Source organism: Telopea speciosissima, chromosome 1 (assembly GCF_018873765.1).
Source record: "Telopea speciosissima isolate NSW1024214 ecotype Mountain lineage chromosome 1, Tspe_v1, whole genome shotgun sequence".
Classification (NCBI taxonomy): Eukaryota; Viridiplantae; Streptophyta; class Magnoliopsida; order Proteales; family Proteaceae; genus Telopea; species Telopea speciosissima.
In genome coordinates this window covers 2,846,516-2,866,818 of record NC_057916.1, presented here as the reverse complement: position 1 = coordinate 2,866,818, position 20,303 = coordinate 2,846,516, and the positions used below count along the sequence as shown (strand labels likewise).

Sequence of the window (20,303 nt, the reverse complement as noted above, 5' to 3'; positions counted from 1 at the left end):
CACTTGAAATTAGTGAAAGTTCAGATGCACAACTGTAAATTTAACTATTTTCAAAGGGGCATTTGAAAAAAACCCTTCCCTTTTATTTCTTCGACCTATATTCTGTTCTCCGACAGCAGATTTTGAGTAATGCTAACAACACTACCTAGCGTCACTAAACCCGCACCACCTTTTATTATCGAGGATCACTACCCTAAAAGATAGCATCTTTATAGTATTATTAGTCAAAGCATTTTTAGCGCTTCGGCTGGTTGGAAGGGAAGGAAAGTGGCATTGATTTTAAAAAAAGAAAACTTTATAAATTTACGAAGAAAGAGGAAGTGAGACTGGTTACCTGTTAAACCGATATTTAATTATTAAATTAATATTTAATCATTAAATTAATATAACCTTAATCCAATGGTAGATATTAAAATATTTCAATCTAGTGGTGTGTCCACAGCAGCTTGGAATATACACGAGCTGCCCCACCAAGCAGAATTCTTTCTCCCCTTATGGCTGAAATTTAACTACATGGGTCAAGGCTGATGTGAACAAACCATTAGCAATTTTTTAACACAACCAAACTGCCATGGGGCAAATGATTGGCCCATTGCCATTCCTTGGTTTCATCGTCTTTGTATGCTTGAAGCCAGTGCGGGTCACATGATCAGTAAAACTCTTCTCTACAAAAAAAAAAAAAAAAAAAAAAATTGCCGTAGGGAAAATAAAGGTGTACGATGGAAACCACGTAGAGATTCCTCTCAAGAGCTGGATACCTTAATAAATTACCCTCAAGATTTATTATACACAAAATTATTATTATTTATATTCACAGAGAAGTACGTGATGAAAACAATATATTTTATGGGAAACAAGATCAAGCTAAACATAAATACATTTCCGGAGAAAGAACGCCATCCGATTGCACATCACATGCCACCCCACCCAAACACAGGGGCATGTAATCACAACCACAACTCTGGAAATATGGAAATGTCTAGGGGTATATGGCTGTCATTTTACACACCCCTATCTAGCACAAGAGTGACATGCATTGTGCGACCAAGTGGCACACTATTCTATACTTTTTTTTGGTGACAGCTAACATATATAAGTTTTATATAATAAAAATTGGAAAAAGAATGCTACCTTATCATGTGGTTCTTGGGTCCAGAGTCCAAACTACACATGTGCGTCCAAAATTACCCTCCAACCTCCCCCCCCCCCCCCCCAACTGAAATAAAAAAAAAAACCCCCATCCAAGTAGAAGCTTCCGCATGCACCCTCATTGGCCCCCATGCTGACATAGAGGCTAGTAGACGGATCAGCAATCTCTTGCCCAAAAGCAAAAGGTTTTATGCACGGCCATATACGTACACCGTCGTGCCTTCGACCGTTGAATGGGGAGAGAGTGGGCCATGTTATTACACTTATGCCCTCTCCCACTCCCATCCAATAGTTGAAACGCATGACAGTCTACATACCGACCGTGGATAAAAGCTGGGTACAAAATTTTATATAAGAGTTGGTTGGATGGGGAGGGGGTGTGGAAGAGAATTTGCCATGCAACCCCGCCCACCACAACAGCTCCGCCCCTGCATGAGGTGCTTGCAACCATCTTAGCATTTGACACCGGTGTTGCAAGCAATACGGTTCCTGTTTTAACACAAACAAAACAAAAAACAAAAAACTGCTCCTTTTGCACGGAACCATCATCATAGTCCATGGCCATCGCTGAACTGTTCTTGACATAAAAACTACATCAGGATCAGCTATTGTAACTTGTCAACACCCGAAGTCCCTAAATGTTCTGTTATTTAGTTCTGGATGCATTTCAAGAAGCATGGACAAAACTGAAAAGGCCTCCTAAATTACCAGATCCAAATAGAAAGAAATTCATATTATGATAAACATTATGATGTACTATTAAAAAAAAAAAAAAGATTTAAAGTACGGGGAAAACATCAGAGGGAAGAATTCACCGATTTGGTGCCTGGGTCCAAGGCCACTCTGAACTCGATTCTGGAAATGGAAACCAGCCAACCATGTCAGCAGTTCCATTGACATAATGAAAAACATCTGCAAGGAACAATAGTATGGAGGCCACTAGAAAGTAAACTGGTCCAGGGGGCAGAAACTAAACCATCATGCCATCCCAAATTCAAACTAAGTTGCAACCAATGTTAACCCAGATATGACACAAGTCAGAGATGGGCATCTGGCACCAAACTAGTAGCTGACACAGTGACAATGCCATTTTGAATTGGCCAAGAAACAATAATTGCAAAGATAGAGAATTTCAATCTTCACTTCTACTAAGAGAGATCACCTCTTCCTTCAAGAACCTCACAGCTTTGCCGACTCCATCCTGGAAGTATCAGAGAAAGCTTAGAAACATCACAGGTTTGACTTGCTTAGGCACTCGGTTCACAAAATAAGCACACAAGCTTCTGCAGTAGTAGTTCTATATCCTCTGCTAAAAAGAATTCAAAAAATGAATGCTACTAGTCTGTGCCCACTCTTCCTTTCAGAGTTTCATCGGAAAAAATGACATTCAATACAGAAATGGTTACATCAAATTGAACCTCATGTCTGACTGGATATGGTTCTTAGGCAGCTTAATGAAGGGCAGAAACCATAAAGATGTTCCCTTCAGAGACACGAGACACGTAAATTAAAATGCACCATAAGTTTCTTGGACTATACATACCTCCGATGAAATTCTTTGAGCAATCTCTGATGCAAATTCTTTTATTTTCGGAGATAAAGCAGAATTTATAGCATTTGATAGCCCATTTGCAGCTTGCCTAATGCTCACCAGATCATCATCATCTGGAAGCAAGTATCTCTTTTGCAATGGTTCTGGTGCAACTCCAATCCAGAACATCCTCTCTGCCCAATAGAATTGATCCAGCATGAATGGGCACAGTACCTGCCAACCCACACCCATCATTAAATTTCATTATTTAAGGCACACACACTTTCACACTTAAACCTTGATGCAAGGTAAATAAAAAGCATGCACCCGAGGTCTGGGGCGAAGTGAGAGGATTTGTTTCCCCAGGGTAGGGGGTGCACCACTTAACCTATTAAGTATCATGATTACTATTAGGGAGAAAGAATGCTAATTGGGTGTGTGCGGTGCGCTGCCCCTGAGCCCAGACACAGGGACTGGCGAAATGACTGCCACGCCCCTAGGAAATTCAACTTTTTCCATGGGGACGAGGTGGTCATTTCGGGTGCCAGTGTCTGAGAGCAGAAGCAGCGCACCATACGCTCCCAGTTAGCGTTCTATTTCCCTTACTATTTAAATACACTTCTATAATAGCTAAATGAATTTGAACATACAATTAGCTAAATGAATATGAATATACAATTACACACATGGACAAGGATTTTAATGACTTCAACAAAACTGAGGAACAAATGCATATAGTTGTCCTGGAAGGAAAAACTTCCATCAAAATTTGAATATTTAAAAAGGGAGAGAGGGGAAAAGGGGGGGGGGGGGGACATAAAGAAAGAACAATGTAAATTCTTAGCAATTTGGAATGACCTAGGTTGATGGAATCAAGTGGTTTGAGGCCACCATGAATCTTTTTTTCAATTGCCTCAACAAAAAATGTCCTGCTTTTATAAAAATAGAATTTAATTGCAATTCAAGTATCAGCAAGTATATTAGCCAAAAAAAAAGAAGCTTCAAGTAGCTTGTATAGACAAAAGAGGAAGTTTAATAAAAATAAGCTCATTTTGACTAACAAACTCACTTTAAAAGAGGAAGTTTAATAAAAGCAAGCTCATTTTGATATTCTAAAATTAAATTAAATAGAAATAATAGTGGTAGAAGGAGAGAAGGGATTAGGACATTGAAGGACTGATGTGTCTATTCTTTCCTCATTTAAGGGTTGTGGTAGGGAAACAAATAAGAAATGGATCAATATTAAATGGTATGAGTTGATAGTATCATTTACTTCCTTTTTTTATATATATGTTTAGCAATGTGGGTCTTGTAGCTCGCCCACCTAACCTCACTTTAACAAGAAAATCAAGCAAAGGGCGCGGAGGTGCGGCTACGCTCATGTCCAAGGTTACCATGCCCATAATCCATTAACAAACGATCAAGTGGAGGAAGTCTATCCACTCATACCACAAATACACGTAGGAAAGAATATGCACACAAATATGCATAATTGCACACTTAACTGACATGATAGTGAATGTAATCCAAAAATGTGCACAAACAGAATGTATATACTGATGGAATTTGGGGCCATATACATGCATCTTGGTTTGAAATGTCCATGTTTTGAGCAATATAGAAACTGAAATTGCAATTAAATTCTAAGATAAAATAAGTAAAATTTGCTTGAACTTTATAAAATAGCAATAAGAGGTCTACATCTAGAACAAACCTGTGGAATTCCTGCACGTAGTGCTTCTGCAGTCGATCCACTGATGCCACATGAAACCAAGTAGTACATAAAAACACATTTAGTTCTGGAATTTCACAGAGTTCGCCAATACATTGTCCAAACTGTTTAGATCATACAGAGAATCTCACCTACCCCCATGATGAATTGCTAACGCACATCTTGGAAACAGCCAGTTGTATGGTATAGCACTAATTCATAGAGTGACAAGAGGGAACTGTCAGTCTCTATAGATTAAGAAAAGGAAAGGGGGGGGGAGAGAGGAAATTTTGGACCAGAGACTGAATTCCTATTTATTATCAGACTAGTCAAGTAGTCAACCAGTGGTCCAACTTCAGTCAGATGAAGTCCCAAAAGGCTACCAGAAATGATCCAACAGCCATAAGAATATATGGGTTTACGGAACACAAAGGCTATCAAAGAATGGGATTAGTCTGGTTCAATTAGTTAAATGACAGAGGCGTGTGGTTGGGTTGCTGGCGGGAAAAGATTTGAAAAAAAAAAATCCAAACACTGCAGGAGTATTAATTTTGGGTTTTAGATAATTAAAAGCGGGGCAGAAGATACCAACAGAAATTACTTGTAATAGTCTGATCTTTTTCCTCAATAGAACTTTTACAAGAAAGCTTGTGAAGATTGTCAAGATCCAAGTCATCAACGTGGATAAGTTAAATGATACGGTCAATCCATTTGACATCAATGCAGATGCAATTCAGGAATAATTTTTGAACATCTATCTTCAAAGTCATGACTCGTAAGTACAATTTCATGGCTTCAAATAAAAAGGGGTCAAAATCCATTTGCTGAGATTCTTTTCCAGGCAAACATATAGACTTGCTGAAGCTTTACGGTAGAGGGCTCCTCTTTCAAGTTTTTCATGCTTTATTAATCATTTCCCTTCCTAATTTGATTTCCACATGAACACAATCATAAAAACATGAAAAGGGATTCTTACCCAGAAAAGCAGAAGAGACGACCACTGAAAAGGAGTATTCCATCCTTACTGTCAGGCCCTTGATTGGAGAATGATCCCATCTCAGCAGCTATCTCTTGGGCGGCAGCATCCAAAGGTTCATAGCCAGCTGTGAAAAGGATGAATCTATAACTTGTGATCCCTAAAACTACTTCAATTACTCGAAGAAATGCTCGAGGATTTGTTAGAAAACCCATGCTGCACAGTATAACATTCTCTGAGTTATAAAAGTAAATAATAAAACTCAGAGAAGTAAAATTCAACATTCATAAAGTGACACAAAGGTATGGATGAACATCTATTGCTCTACATAAAAATCCAATATGGTTACCCTGGAGAAAACTCCATTACCAAGATAAAGAACAATTACAAACAGGAAATGTCAGAATTATTATCAATAAGATAACTGCATACAAACTTTGAATTTACCATCATTTCACGTTTGTACAAGATTATCGAAAGAAAGGCTCATCATCTACACATTTGGAAAGCACAGAAGTTGCCAAGGCTTCCAAATGAATGCAGTAACATTTAATGCTGCTATTGATCAAGTATCTCGCAAGAACTTGGTTCTTCTCTCTTTTTTTTCTTCCCTTTATTATACTCCAGAAATAGAATGGGGCCATCACAAAATTGTCAGCAGAAGTGAGAGATTTAAAAATGTTAAGTGTGCTATTCACATAGAAATTCTTATTTCTATTTTTCCAGTAAAAAATGTTATAGAATGCCGTAAGAATTTCTCTTTCCAAAATTCCATACTAAGAAATTGGGATGGCAAATGAGTTCATTTTGGGAGATCCTCCCAAATGCCTAATAAACTTTAAAAAAAAATCTATAGCTGTTTTCCTTCTGGCGGGATGTTGCATTTAGCTGTTTTTCTTTTGCACAATAGCCTAATAAACTTTAAAAAAAAAACAAAAAAACAAAAAACATGGTCCTCTTGATACCGCAAATTTCCACATCCTTGTCCACATATACACACACAAAGTTAAAAAATTCTATAGCAAGCAAGTAATTCCATCCCGATTTCAGACTGGATTCCCTTTTTTTTTTTTTTTGGTTGTTGCTAAGGATCAGAATGAATTGTATTAAACTATTAATGGAAGAAAAGAACTACAAAAAGTACCCAAGCATACCTAGGGAGAACAAGAACGAAAAAGAGATCATCAGATCCCACCTTCGGCAATGCCATCAGCAGGATCGATCAACCCACAAACTAATTACAAAAACGAAATCTTGGAAACCCCAAGCTATCTCTTCTAATTTCCTCTAAAATATGATGAGGGAAAGAACCCACTAAGAAGGACATCTCATTTTTTGCCGATTCTTTAGAAAGTAAGTCTGCAATAGAATTGGCTTCCCTGTAGCAATAATTTGATTTTGGGTCCGACTCCCTGGAAAGATCAAACAATTCAATAATTTTGACCAAAGTTTGTCAACATTTTCAATGACAGCAGGTAGTAACATTAGTCAGTAGTTCAGTCTCCACTAGTAAATCTTTTTCCCACAATGTTTCAAATCTCTATTCAAAACTCCTTTGCATGGACATTTGTTTTGACCTTCCAGCACTTTTCACGTTCACCATACCCAATTCACCAAGACACATCACCATCCCAAGATCAGGCCAAAAATTTTGGTAGAAATATTTAAAACCAAGGTTAACTAATAAAATGTCAAATGAAATAGTAGTGAAGAATTACAAGAAAAAATGTAATGAACTTACCTCCCAATAGAACTTAACCCTAAAAATATAGGTAAAACCGAGGCAGGAGTCTTCAGAAAATATTCCAAATCAGCATGCTGTGGACACATTTCATTCTTTGTTCTAAGATGCCCTGAAGACAATAGAGCTGAAATTTCTTTGCAGTTGTTACACGAAAATTGCCATTCAGTGGGAAGAAACCAAAAGCCACACACTCGGATGTTTGATGGCCAATAACCTGTTATTGACCTCCTGTCAGTGGAGAACCAAACTGAAGAAATTAAACTTCACTAAACAATGAATTTCCATTGATCATAAAAACTCAATTCCTGAATCAATACAAAAGCTTCAAAAGGCTCAGAAAGCAAGCAACATATTTCCAAAATCTTTATTAAGAATCTCAGTAAGAATATGTTCGCAGTTCAGTCTCAATGAATAAATTTAGGCAGGAACAACAGTTATGTGCAAGTCAAGACTGTTGGTCTGTCAACTAAATTAATTGTCCATCACAACTGAAACCAGACTCACCGCACAGTTCTAAGTTTTATGATATATGTTATAGCTACATCAATTGGCATCACTAGTCCCAAACCCATGTAAAAAAAGAGGAGGCTGGATCATGTTGACGGTCAGCATTAAAACCTTTAATAAAATCCTTTCAATATGAATACAGGAAAATCCACTGTACGACCTTAGGCTAGGGCATACTCCAGAAATGATATCGTAAATGACATCCCACATGACTTGACTAGTTTTTTACCATGTTCACTCCTAACAAATGTCCTATGACTTGTTAGTTTCCCTTTGCAGTTTACCCATCACACCTGAGCCATGAAACCCAAGCCTCCATGTGTAAGCTTTTGCCTAATCTAGAAGAGAACCTCAAGGCATAAGCATAAAATCCCCCACATTTATGTGTCTGGCAACACATTAATCATTTTCTACCCTAGTTATTACCCTATTTCCTCTTTAGAATTGCTATGGAAAAGCATCGTTAGGTTAATAATTTTGTTTTTGTAGGAGAGAGAGAATTTAGAGTCCTCCAAAACAGATGCCATTCCACTCGAGGTAGACAGTTACTGTAAGAGTGGACCATTTGTTACCACTGATGATTTGTTTCAAGCTATATCCATGGATGTCATTTCTGATATCGGCGAATTTGTTTTCACTGATGATTTGTTTCAAGTTATATCCATGGATATCCTTTTAAATATCGGCGAACCACTACCAAGTACCAAGACAACTCCTTCCTCTACAGAGATTATAGATATCCCAATCTCAGTCCCCTCATGACTTAAACGTGACAAAATTGAGGTTTGGAACAATCATATTTGTCCATTCAGGTCCTATTGGTGAGGTTATGCCATCTTACTGACGCATTGTCTGATGAAAGCACTGAGACTAGTGTGGTCTCTTAATTCTAAGAGCTCAGCAAAAGGCAACTTTTTTTTTGGGGGGGGATTAGCAACAGAAAAACAATTTGCTATGAGAAGAAACTTAATACTCCCAACAACCAAGTCCATTATAATGACAGCACACTCAATGCACAAGGTATAAAAATAAAACAGTTCCTACTTTGGAATTGGGACAGAACTCCCTTGACACCACCTCAACCTATGGACATTTTCCTTGGACAAACGGATTGCCATGTCAATAGATGACCTACGTTTCAACAGAACGGGCATTTCATCTGAGAAACAATGAATCTAATATGCCTAATCACATCAGCAAACTGCCAAGGGCCTTCTACATTACCCTACCCAAGATAGATAAGTAAAGGACACAAAGAGGCTTCCAGATAAATAATACATTTGGAATTTAGAACCAGAAAGGAAGTGTAATATGTAGAGAAACAAGGAAGGAGACGAGGCTTAGATTGCCTTGAAACTATGCCCTATTGTTTCTGAAACGCAAGTCCTATTTGTGTTCCCCTGCTGGGAAAGAGAAATAAGGAAGCTGAGGATAAAGATCTTCAACAAGGTTTGAGATGAACTGTGAGATGATCAACCCCACAAAAGATCACTATTCACCCCACAAACATAAATCCACCAGCCAAACGCCTACAGAACCAGCTATACAGATACAATCAAAGCATCCTGAAACAAAAAAAAACCTCTCCTTTCCGACAAAGCCACAGTGCCCCAGTGGCCCAGCCAGCATTACAAGCAACTAGCCTACAGGTACCCTACTGAACCCTATAAACAACCCAAATGCCTCCCAGAATATCGCAGACAATGGAGTGGAGTCAATTTTATCCTTAAGACCTCCTCCCTACCTCTACCCCTGGTATCTGTACCCCTGACCTCCCACAACTCCAACATTTAGTTATCTTGAAATCCATCAAGTTGAACATGATCAACCCCTAGGGAAAGATGCAGATAGTGAATGATGTCAAACATTCAATTCAACCTATTTGACAATGCAAACTCCCAGGATATTTTAGGAAAATATGTATGGAAAGACAATAAAATTTTTCTCATCACACTAGCTAATGGTCTTGGTGCACAGGCCCATTCAACAATTTATGATGTCTGATGTGAACTTATGCGGGCAAGGGATTAAATATCCCCTATTATGCCTGCATCAATCTCTCATATGTCTTGAATCCATCCCTCTCCCAAGACAAAATACATGAGATTTTAAGGATCTGTCTGAACAAATGGATAAATTATGCTTTCTTATACAAATAAAAACATAGTTGTCATGGTATCTCGACAACCCAAGACATTGGAGGGGCCTGGACGTCAAGGCGACACCACCAAGGTGCGTAGGCGATGCCTTGACAACTATGAATAATAAATTTTAAGATTCATTTAAATGTTGGAGAATGATTAAGGTCCATATTCTGCATCTACTAGTCTACTATTGTGGCTAATAGCTCCGGGGTAATTGTATGCCCATATCCCATAAAGCTTGTTCACTTGCCTTCCTCTCAATTCCTCTCGACCTCATGATGAATGTTCATTTATACACTTGTTTGATCATCCTCTCAAAGAAGGAAACAACAAGAAATAATAAATATCTGATAGAAAGACAAGGAAATGGGAATGATAATAACAGCATACCTGGGCATTCCACAACTTCTCTGCTAAATCCATACCTGCTTGACAAAAGTATTGCCAACTAGTAAAATATGATTTTCTCAATTAAATAAAAGAAAGATAAAAAGGTTGAAATCAGAAAAAGTGAACTGTATCAAGAAAAGAACCGATAAGAATTGACCATATACAGCAACTTCAAGTGCAACAGATATAAAATTAGCAGCCACACGTTGTTATTCTGCCTCATTCTATAACAAATGTGTTGCCTTGTTAAAAGTCGTATTTCATTTCTTCATGATGTAAATACTACTAAATATAACACAAAATCAAAACTAATTTTTTTAAAGAAAAAAAGTATACGTCCTCTATAGCCCGAAGCTAATAATCCATTTAACAAAATCCAGCTGGCATTTAAATGGGTACATTAGTATACATGAATGTGAGGTTCTCTTCACAACAAACAATAAAAGGATTTCCAAGACATGAATGCTAAATTTTTTTTTAAGACTAATTGCAAGACATTAAGGAATAAAAATAACCTTTGATGGCCTCATGACATCTATTGCCCCAAAACTGGAATCTGGATCAAGTATGTTCTGTTGGACCCATGTTGGAGCTTGCCTAAGAAAGAGATTATCCTACAGATGCAGGAAGAGGCTTGACACTCTGATCAAATTATGTTGTGTGGCTATAACATTGGGGCTTGCCTAGAAGATGGTGATCAAAGCTGCAAAAACTCTTCTTAGAATTTGAATCATGTTTTGTGGTATCCATGCAAGAGCTTGCCAAGCAGATGGTGATGGGTTTGTAGAAGCCTAAAGGATTAGGTTCAGAAATTCATTTAAAAACCAGAACAATAGTGAAGGGGAAAAGACCAGATTTAGAAGAAATTCAATAAGTAAAAACCAACAAACTCAAATGAGAATTAAATTCTGGTCACATGTTACTTTAGTGGTCTAGAATAACTCCTCAAAATATGATTGAATCAAATGGTCAGATCTGGAGTTATGGATTAATCTTATTGGCAATAAGACTCTAGAAGAATCCCACTTGAAGTAGGGCTCTAAGAAATCAACATTAAAATCATATTCTGAAACCGTGGGTGTGTTTAGAATACTATCTGATTACCAAATATAAAATCAGATTTGCAAACTAAGATGTAAACAATGAGACACAAAAATTTCCAGCAACTCTACATGAAGAATAACAGAACAGGAAACCAAAAATTACAACCTGAATCAAAGATAGAAAGACTAGAAGAATGGGAGAATAGAAGAAAGATATAAACCAAGCATCCCACCTGGAACTAGGCTGACATCTCATCAACCATCCTTGGAATCCACAACAGAGCATTCTGAATCCCACACAACATAGATGCAGTGAAAGCCAATTTTATTCAATAGCAAAATCAAATGGAGCTCTATGGATTTTACGTTAATATATAGAAACTAAAAGTGTAGGTTGAGGTTGCGGGTTCAAAACTTGGAAACAGCCTCTCCTGCGAAGCAAGGGGTAAGGCTGCGTACATTTGCCCCCTCCAGACCCTGCAGTAGCAGGAGCCTTGTGCACTAGAATGCTCTTTTATATAGAAACTAAAAGTATAATTACAATAGGAAAGGAAAGTGAACTTGAATTAAGAAAGAAGTAGAAAACTATATCCATAATACGAATAGATGTCCCTTGTAACTAAAACTTTAACTTAACTAGTTAGCATAAGGGTCCCAAATGATTCAAACTCTATCCAATGTAGGAATAGGAGTTCTATTCATACAAGACTCAATCCTATCTTTAACAACCAAGGAAAAACAATTACTTAATGAAACAAAACAACTCAAACTAACCTAATAAGGTAAATCCTGAGTTTTTACCTCCTACCTATAATTTAGGCCCACTACAAAGAAAATCCATTGGACCAAAGGCCCAACACATATATGACCCAAAATTAAAATACCTATATCTTGCCATTCCCTCAACCCAGTTATTGTTTTGGAGACTACAATCTTTATTTGCTGCCCATCTCACCTCCAACTAGTCAATCTATTTTAAAACTTCAAAAAAAAAATTAAAAAATCTTAAGGATTTGTTTTGGATATTTTGATTCTAAACTCCTACTGTCTAGTCTATTTTAAAACCTAATAAACTCAATGTTTTTGTTCTTGAGATTTCAATCTTCTTATTAAACATGAAAATGCCATCTTCTTCCTTCCATCTGACATACTTTTCCCTGTCTTATCATCCTACTGAATCTCACCCGGAAACTGAACCCTAAACTAGTTTCCATAGTTATCCCATTCTTACCAAGATGCTGGGTCTAGGTTACCCACCAATAGGCATCGTAAACCCTGGAGTTTCATCTTCTAAAACCCATCCATTTGAAAGAAATCGAATCAGCAATCAAGCTTTTCCTGAGTTCTTTGGTAGGCCTGAGTTGCAGGGCTATGGTCTCATAATCTGATTGCCGCTTTAAGTACCTATCAGTTAGAATCAAGGGGCCATCGTGTTAGCAACCCATCCTGAATTCTCACGTTGTTTGGATCCCTATTGAGTGAGAACTCACACTCGCAAGTTTGAAGTTCCCCGCTGGTTTACTGTGCAAATCGTGCGCTGGAGGTTGAAGACAACCACAAATCGTGGGTTGCTTGTTAAATCATATTTTGTTGTTTCCCATTTTACCCCTCCTTTATTTCTTCATTCTCCCTAGTCCATATTTTATCTTTCATTCCAAGTTTACCCCTGATCAATAAATGCCAATTCCTTTGGTATCATCTTTCCCTTTTCATCTCCTTTAGGAACCCTTTAAATTTCTGGTTATTTACCAAACTGCCAATCCCTTTTAAGTTTTAAAACTTGGGGCCTTGTTGATTGGGTGGGCCCATAAGCGATCTGAAACTGGTTTTTTGAACCCCTGATTGCAGCATTTATTCAGGTCTACTACAATTTTTCAACAAAAAGCCTCTTTTTTCTTATCAAACCCATTGCAGCTTTCAATCTAAATGTTCATCTACTGCATCTACAAAGGAAATTCAATCATGGAAGCATTTTTTTATGATGCAGACTTTTAGAAAGGAGTATCAAAATATTACAGCAGCAGAGGGGATTGAGGCCAGTCATGCCACATGGGAAGATCTGTTACAGGATCCTGCATTTGATAAAGAACCAATTTGATGAATTCAAACTTACGAAAGTCAACAGTAGACTACATACTTGAAATTACTAACATTAACAGGTAAGAGTTGTCTAAATTTTACGCTAAGGCATATAAGTGCTAGCCATGTATTGTAGCCTATAAATCAGGTTAACTCTTCACAGGTCAAGTGGCACCAACCGTGAAGGGACAAGGGCTTAGATTCAAAGCAGCACTTCTCCATGAGCCCCATTCTTCTGTGAAAAGTGGCCACATCCAATGTATCACATCTTTCCAGCACACCTATTAGTGAACAAAGATGAGAAATTGATTCCACGTGCTTCAAAGGCAGAAGATACAAGGAAAGATAAGCCCAAGGCCATGAATTTTTATAAATTCAAAATAAAAAAAATAAAGTTTTTCTAGTCCAGCGGGTCTAGAGAGTTTCTCTAAACTGGCATAAATATCTGCAACGTGACAGATTAGTTAGGGCTGACATTTTGTGGACAGGTGGACCTGAAGGTCTCTGCTCACATATCAAGTTTCAGTTAAAATAGAGCTGGCCAAGTGGCAAAACAAGGCTTTGAAAATCCAGTAGAAAATGATACATCTCTAAAAAAAATGGACAGCTGAAAATATAAGGGAATATGTCAATATGTGAATTGTGGGAGGGTCTATGGTAGAATCCTAGCCTGAAATTTGACATATGGCCAATATAGACCATTTTACTCAAGAATGTCATATCACCTTGCACGTGGCTAGTTTTCTGGAACAGAAATTTTTTCCAAAAAAAGATACTAAGAAAAATAAGCAAATTAAATGTCCTGTCCTGATTGTTGTGTGAACTTTTTTCAAATTTTCAAAATTTCTGCACAATCGCAAACATAACTATGCATCAGCAAAGAATAAAAAGGCAACAATTAAAGAAGGCATATCAATGGAACTTCTGAATATTCAAAAAATGAAGCATGGTTTACCTTGCCAGTAGGAACTTCTTGGAGATATTTATACAATAGGGGAAACTCATTTCTGAATTGGCATTCAAATGATGAAGGTGCACTGCACAATACGTTAAAACTGTCAAGAAAGTCTTAAGAGTATCAAAGTTAAAGTATTGTTAATACCCCCAGCAACTTAAAAGCAACATAAGAGAGGAAGATTGGTGATGTCAAAGAGGATTATCATCATTTTGGGGAAGATTACAATTGGTGGACATTTCACCAGCCAACTTCCAGGTGCACATATCCTCGGTGAGTGTGACAAAGTTGGTAATCAAAAAGGCTGAGTAGATACAAAGATTTTCTGGCATAGCCATGTTCTCATGTATAGAAAACACGAATGAGGCTTTCGTAGGGAAAAGGCTTAAGGATTTGACAGGAGCAAGAGGGATTTAGATAGACATTGCAATAGCCATGATCTCTTTGTACTACGTTGTCCTAATCAGAAAAGATTAAGAAGCTATTAAAGAATTTCTTGTGAGAAGGTTGGAGTGAGAAGCGGAAATTCCACCAGTTAAATGGTAAAAGGTGCATAAAGCTAAGAGAGCAGGAGGTCTACAAATTTACAAGTGGGATGCCTGAAACACTGTACATTATTCCTGAGAAGAAGATGAATCTCATACCTGTAAGGTACAACATAAGGTGCTGCAATAACACAGCGAACCCGAAACAGTTCTGCAAGATTCCATCCTTCCTGAATCATCACAAAAGGAGAACCTTTCAAGGATGAAGCATATCGTTGCATCAACATACTAACTTATTAAATAATTCAAAAGGCCCATTGACACCCTAAGTATTAAGCAGAATGTACCAGTGCAAAGAAATTTATCGCAATAAAATCATTCTCCATGTTTGGTCCATCATCAAAGATCCTTTCCATTGCAGACAAGCATTCTTGTCTATGCTTTACTGTAATTAATTTTTTTTGCAGAGAAAATGGGAAATCCACAGAGCCTGATGAGACAATTAAATGTTAGTGCATCACCTGTGTTCATGGTTTCAAACCAGACCTAGTTTTTATCGAATAGAAGGAAGCATCAAAATCTGAAGAAAGGACTTTTAGATTCAAAAGGCTATTCAAACCAGAGGAATTTTCCTGACTAGCAGAAAGAACAGATGGAGTCGAAATTGGGAAATAGGAAACATTTTTTGTTGCCAACTCTGCACTTAAATTCTGCAAGATAAATAACATATAAGAGCATCGCTGATGATTTGCTGATAATATAAATTTCCTGAGACCATATCCCCAGAAACTCTCACTTGTCTAACTCATCCCCGAGGAGTAAAATTTTTCAACATCAGGTTATGAATCGCTTAATTTATTGATTACAGTAACAATGAATTTCTTTTGAAGTTTTAACAACAACTTCACCACATAACTGATAAATTAACTGACAAAAATGAACACCAAACAGAAGCCACTAAATACTTGATGACAATACCTAATAGCAATAAGTACAGCTAAGATAAAGTGATTGAACATGAAGCAGATAAATTAGCTTCTCAGGATTATGTCAAATACTTAATGCAAGAGTCTGTTTTTATCATTATTCTTTCTTTTGCATGTATCGTTAGTAGGTATAATTTGAGATCTGACAAAGTTTCCAGTGCAAACCTTGTGAGCAGAATGAGTGATTAGCACGACATTGTATTGTTGTTGATCAATTGCAAAAGCTGCAGCGATGGCCTGCAGACAACAATCCATTTGATAATAAGCTCTCATCGATGGATACTTTGAGAGGGTGGGTGCAGGAGTAAAGTAAGAAGAAAGACTACCACAGATAGGAATTACGAACAAATTGACGATGTTAAGGTTGTTACAGGTTTTTTTCAGGTAAAGACAACAGAACATTAGAAGATGCCCAGCACAAAAACAAAAAACAAAAAACCACAAAAAAAAGAACAGAATTAGGATGGGCTGTCGGCCAGGTCCTTTAGTTTACTTATGCCGGGCAATTCACAAAGTATTGCGTTGTACCATCAAACGGATAGTCTCCATACTCCAAAGCCAGACTTCCAGGAATGCGTCAGATCCCAAGTCTTTTGTTCATATCAATGCAACTCTCTCTGGTCATAACTTGAAGAAAGGAAAATTTTGGTAGACCTAAAAATTATATACGGAAAACAATGCTTTCCCACCAACCATGACGCTTCACTGTCAGTAGTTGAAAAAACGTACTCAAGAGTCAATCGTGCGAACTGGTAATTTCTTCCCAAAAATAAAGGATGAAGATCTCCACCGTATTCGAGTAGCAGGTGGAATCTGAGGAAGACACACCCAAACATCATCTTTTTCTTTTTAAACCGTATATCGATTGTTTCATCTAGAATTTTGACGATTGATGGATATAGGTGAATTCGAGCTTCGAAACGATCATTTTCGAACTGCGACAATTACACATTGCTTGCTTGACTGCACCAAAAAGGTACGGTAACTACGAATGCAAGTGTAAACGGTCGGGGCTAACGCGGACTCCCGGAGCGAAAGAATGAAATCGTTAAAAGACAAAAAAAAAGTAAAGGAAAGGGGAACAACTGAGGATAGAAAAACCGTACAGCGATAGGATAAACGTCGCCTTTGGTCCCAAACGCCATGAACACAGCTCGAGGTCTGCTCCTCCCGCTCTTTGCCTCCATGATGTTATGCCCACTGCCCACAACTCTCTCCCGCCTTCCTCACTCACCCTCTCTCTCAACAATCTAGCATTATCTACTGTTCAGGGTTCTAGTAACCGGTATCGGTCCTTGTCAGTCTAGATCGGAAAAGATTTACCGAGTACTCTTTGAAAAATCTCTTCTTCTTCTTTTTTTCCATTTTTATCCTTGTTACTTAGGGATGTAAACGGATCGGATTCGGATCGGATACGGATCGGATGTGATCGGAGCCGGATATTCCCTGGCCGAATACGGATACCTCTAAATGGATTCGGATGCGGATCGGATTCGGATTTTCGACCATCCGTTTACATATCTGCCTTGTGTAACCCGGACCTTCCTCCCCCTAGCGGATACAATTCTCTCTCAATCCATATCTCTTAGATCATGATTCTCTTTTCATCATATTCTAGAACTTGTTTAATCTTCAAAAACCCTAAAAATCATTATTTACTTAATTTTTTATTATTAAGTATTCGGATTTTAATCGGAGTATTCGGATTATTTTCCCGATATCTCTAAACGAATACGGATGCCCCTAAACGAATACGGATGCGAATTCGGATTCGGATTTCGGTTATCCATTTACATCCCTATTGTTACTTGCCAATCTACCGATACGGTCAGGAATCAGTATCGGTCTTCAAAATCGATACCAATAAGAATCCGCCGATCCGATACCAATCCCTCAAACCATGTTACTATGTAAAAAATGGGTTTAGTTTACCAAATTACCCATCTTTATTACCCGATATAAGGATCAGTATTACAAAACTACCCAAAATCCTTTTTAATATGCGCATTTCTCCTGAAATGAAATCTATAGTTTAGGAGTGTCTGATACTGGTACTGGTTCTTATTATTTGAGAACTTTAATTCTTGTGTCTAAAATGTAAATACAAAATTAAATCTCTTTCTATGTTGATAAATAGGGTAAAGAATAAACGGAGAAAGAATGTCACCCGGTCGCGCCAAACATGCCGCCCATGAATCGTGATATATGGGCGTGCATGCAAAATGATCGTCACACCCCTTGGTCATTGTCAAAGTTCCAAGGGGGGTTTTGGCGGTCATTTCGCATGCCGCTATGTTAGAGTGTAGGGGCAACGCACGCGACCAGGTGGCCAGATTGTCTACGGTCTGCCTACCCGTAGCAGCCATAGCAGCGCACTAATGAGGTGCGGTGCAATGACCGCCTTACCCTTGCCCGAACGCCTTGCCTGAGCAGGGGTAAGGCGGTCATTGCGTTGCGCCTCATTAGTGTGCTGCTATGGCTGTTACAGGGATGATCATGATCCGTAGCGTTCTTTCCCAATAATAAATTAGTTGGAAAGGGCGTATCCAATGCACAAGGCTCCCACCACTGCAGGGTCTGGGGAGAGTCATAATGTACGCATCCTTACCCTACTTTAGAGAGAGGTTGTTTTATCCTATAAGCTCATCATTCACTTCTTGATTCGTTCAAATCCTTTTTGGCTTGGCCTAATTTTATTTCTATGGAGATTCAAAGATTTTTGTCGTCCTCATAAAAAATAAAAAAAATAAAAAAGATTTTTGTCGTAATTTCTATCAACAGGGACTGTTCGTTGTAGCTCGATCCAAGCCGTCCAAAAGGGAGCTCGTGGATCACGTGGCGATCTATGGTGTCGTGCCACAAAATGTGTAGCACACCCGTGTGCCTTAGAGGAGCCCAATCCTTAATACCCCCGAGAGTGCGATACAATGTAATGCATCCATGCGACGCATGATAGAGCGGACCAATCAAGAAGCTCACACAAGAATCAGATTTGCCATGGACATTCAGCGCGCTCCAAATGGAATCTCGTCCGATTAATGCCAACCCAACGATATGAAACACTCTAGAACTATAGCAATCTTATGGGAATCAACTTTTCACAATATGCAACGTTATTTATAAGCCCAAAAATTTCACTAAATATAGAACTTCACCTCATGTGTTTGACAAATGTCCCAATACAGCTATATACTCATTAGCCTTGAGCCAGGGCAAGAGGAGACGCCGTCGGTGAAGATGTCGTTGATGGCACTGCTGGAGGAGACGGATAGGGAAGCCCAACCCATCTTCCTTTTTTTTCAAACCCTAAATGATTTGGGAAAGATGAGTTGTAATTTTTTTCAAACCCTAAATGATTTGGGGAAGATGAGGACATTTTGATCAATTAAAACATTATTTTAATGTTTAACATCTACAGTTAACGGATTGGGGTTTTTTCTTACATAGTGTGAAAAGCAAGGGAGGTATGTAAAATTTTCCCTTATTTTAATAAAATAGGTAGGAAAAAACCTTACTAGGAGTAATACAGATTTGGTTAAAAAAAAAAAAAAAGCACCAAAACTCGATTAGATTTTGTTCAAGTCACAAGAGACTAGGGTTTTTTTTTTTTGGGTATCTGTGTCACATGAAACTCAATGTATCCGGTCAGATTCTCAAATTCCTTCCCTTGGTTCTCACTCGCTTTCCCTAACTTTCTTTGCATAGTTAATGGCAACTCTTCAACTCGTCTCTGTTGTGCTTTTTCAAGGACAACTCTTTGTCTTCCAAGGACAATGCAATTCATGTTATTTTTCTCTATCTTGCACTTTGTGATCTCTCTCTCTCCTAATGGAGGACAATGCAAGGATAAACCCAAAAATCCCTTTGAATCTAATATAGATTGGAGAGTGGTTGGCAAATGAGAATAGTTTGAAAACAGAAGCATTAGAAGATCTTAAAGAATTGTGGAGATAATAACGAACCAATTTATTTGAGATACACAATACAAATTAAAGTGCAAGCTTTGCTCTCAAATGCTCATTAGATGTTGTACGTTGAACTCAATATATCTATTACTTGCCAACGGCAACTGCTAATCAAATCTAGAGAAACACCATAAAGAGGTACAGATTATTTAACAAACCAAATAATTAATCTCCATCAAAATGTGATTATGAAGAGATTAATTAAGAACATAGATCAGATATAGAGAGACGTTTGACTAGAAAACAAGGAAGTTAAAGGATTAATATACAACACAAGAAGTAGCTAGCCAAGTTTGACTAGATAAATGTGAAATACCATATTAGAGTTTAACTAACAGAGATTGCTTAGAAGATTTTAAAAAAAAAAAACACTCAGCAATGTCTGAGATCAATTCATGTGAACCACCACCACTTGTACTTATATATATATATATCATCCGAAGCTGAATCTCTTTCCCTCCAGTGCGCGCACCAAAAAAGAGAAACTCCTTCCCTCTTTTAACCTTGCAACAAAATTATTTCGTTAATGAATTAAAAATTTTGGTAAGAAATGAAATAACACATTTTAATTCCTACTATGAACAGTGAGTGTTAATAATTAATACTTCTATTTTAACATACATTTATGGATATAAATG

At 37.8% G+C, this 20,303-nt stretch overlaps 1 protein-coding gene across 3 annotated transcripts; it reads right to left on the bottom strand.

Moving 5' to 3' along the window:
• Nucleotides 1-2,191: 2,191 nt before the first annotated feature.
• On the bottom strand, nucleotides 2,192-16,944 carry LOC122648952 (sterol 3-beta-glucosyltransferase UGT80B1). 3 transcript variants are annotated; one of them, XM_043842280.1, is made up of 15 exons: nucleotides 16,807-16,944; nucleotides 15,866-15,937; nucleotides 15,334-15,424; nucleotides 15,062-15,204; nucleotides 14,874-14,944; nucleotides 14,230-14,311; nucleotides 13,454-13,555; nucleotides 13,212-13,267; nucleotides 10,153-10,187; nucleotides 7,109-7,325; nucleotides 5,368-5,583; nucleotides 4,544-4,603; nucleotides 4,395-4,434; nucleotides 2,693-2,914; nucleotides 2,192-2,350 (listed from the first exon to the last, which is right to left on the bottom strand). In XM_043842280.1, exons 1-15 carry the CDS (start codon nucleotides 16,885-16,887, stop codon nucleotides 2,282-2,284), a joined length of 1,557 nt encoding a protein of 518 aa, XP_043698215.1. In that variant the 5' UTR covers nucleotides 16,888-16,944; the 3' UTR covers nucleotides 2,192-2,281. The 3 variants fall into 3 exon arrangements, with proteins under 3 accessions (XP_043698215.1, XP_043698217.1, XP_043698216.1); XM_043842282.1 differs by lacking the exon at nucleotides 5,368-5,583; XM_043842281.1 differs by lacking the exon at nucleotides 2,192-2,350 and having other exon boundaries at nucleotides 2,732-2,914; nucleotides 4,548-4,603.
• Between the last annotated feature and the right edge of the window lie 3,359 nt (nucleotides 16,945-20,303).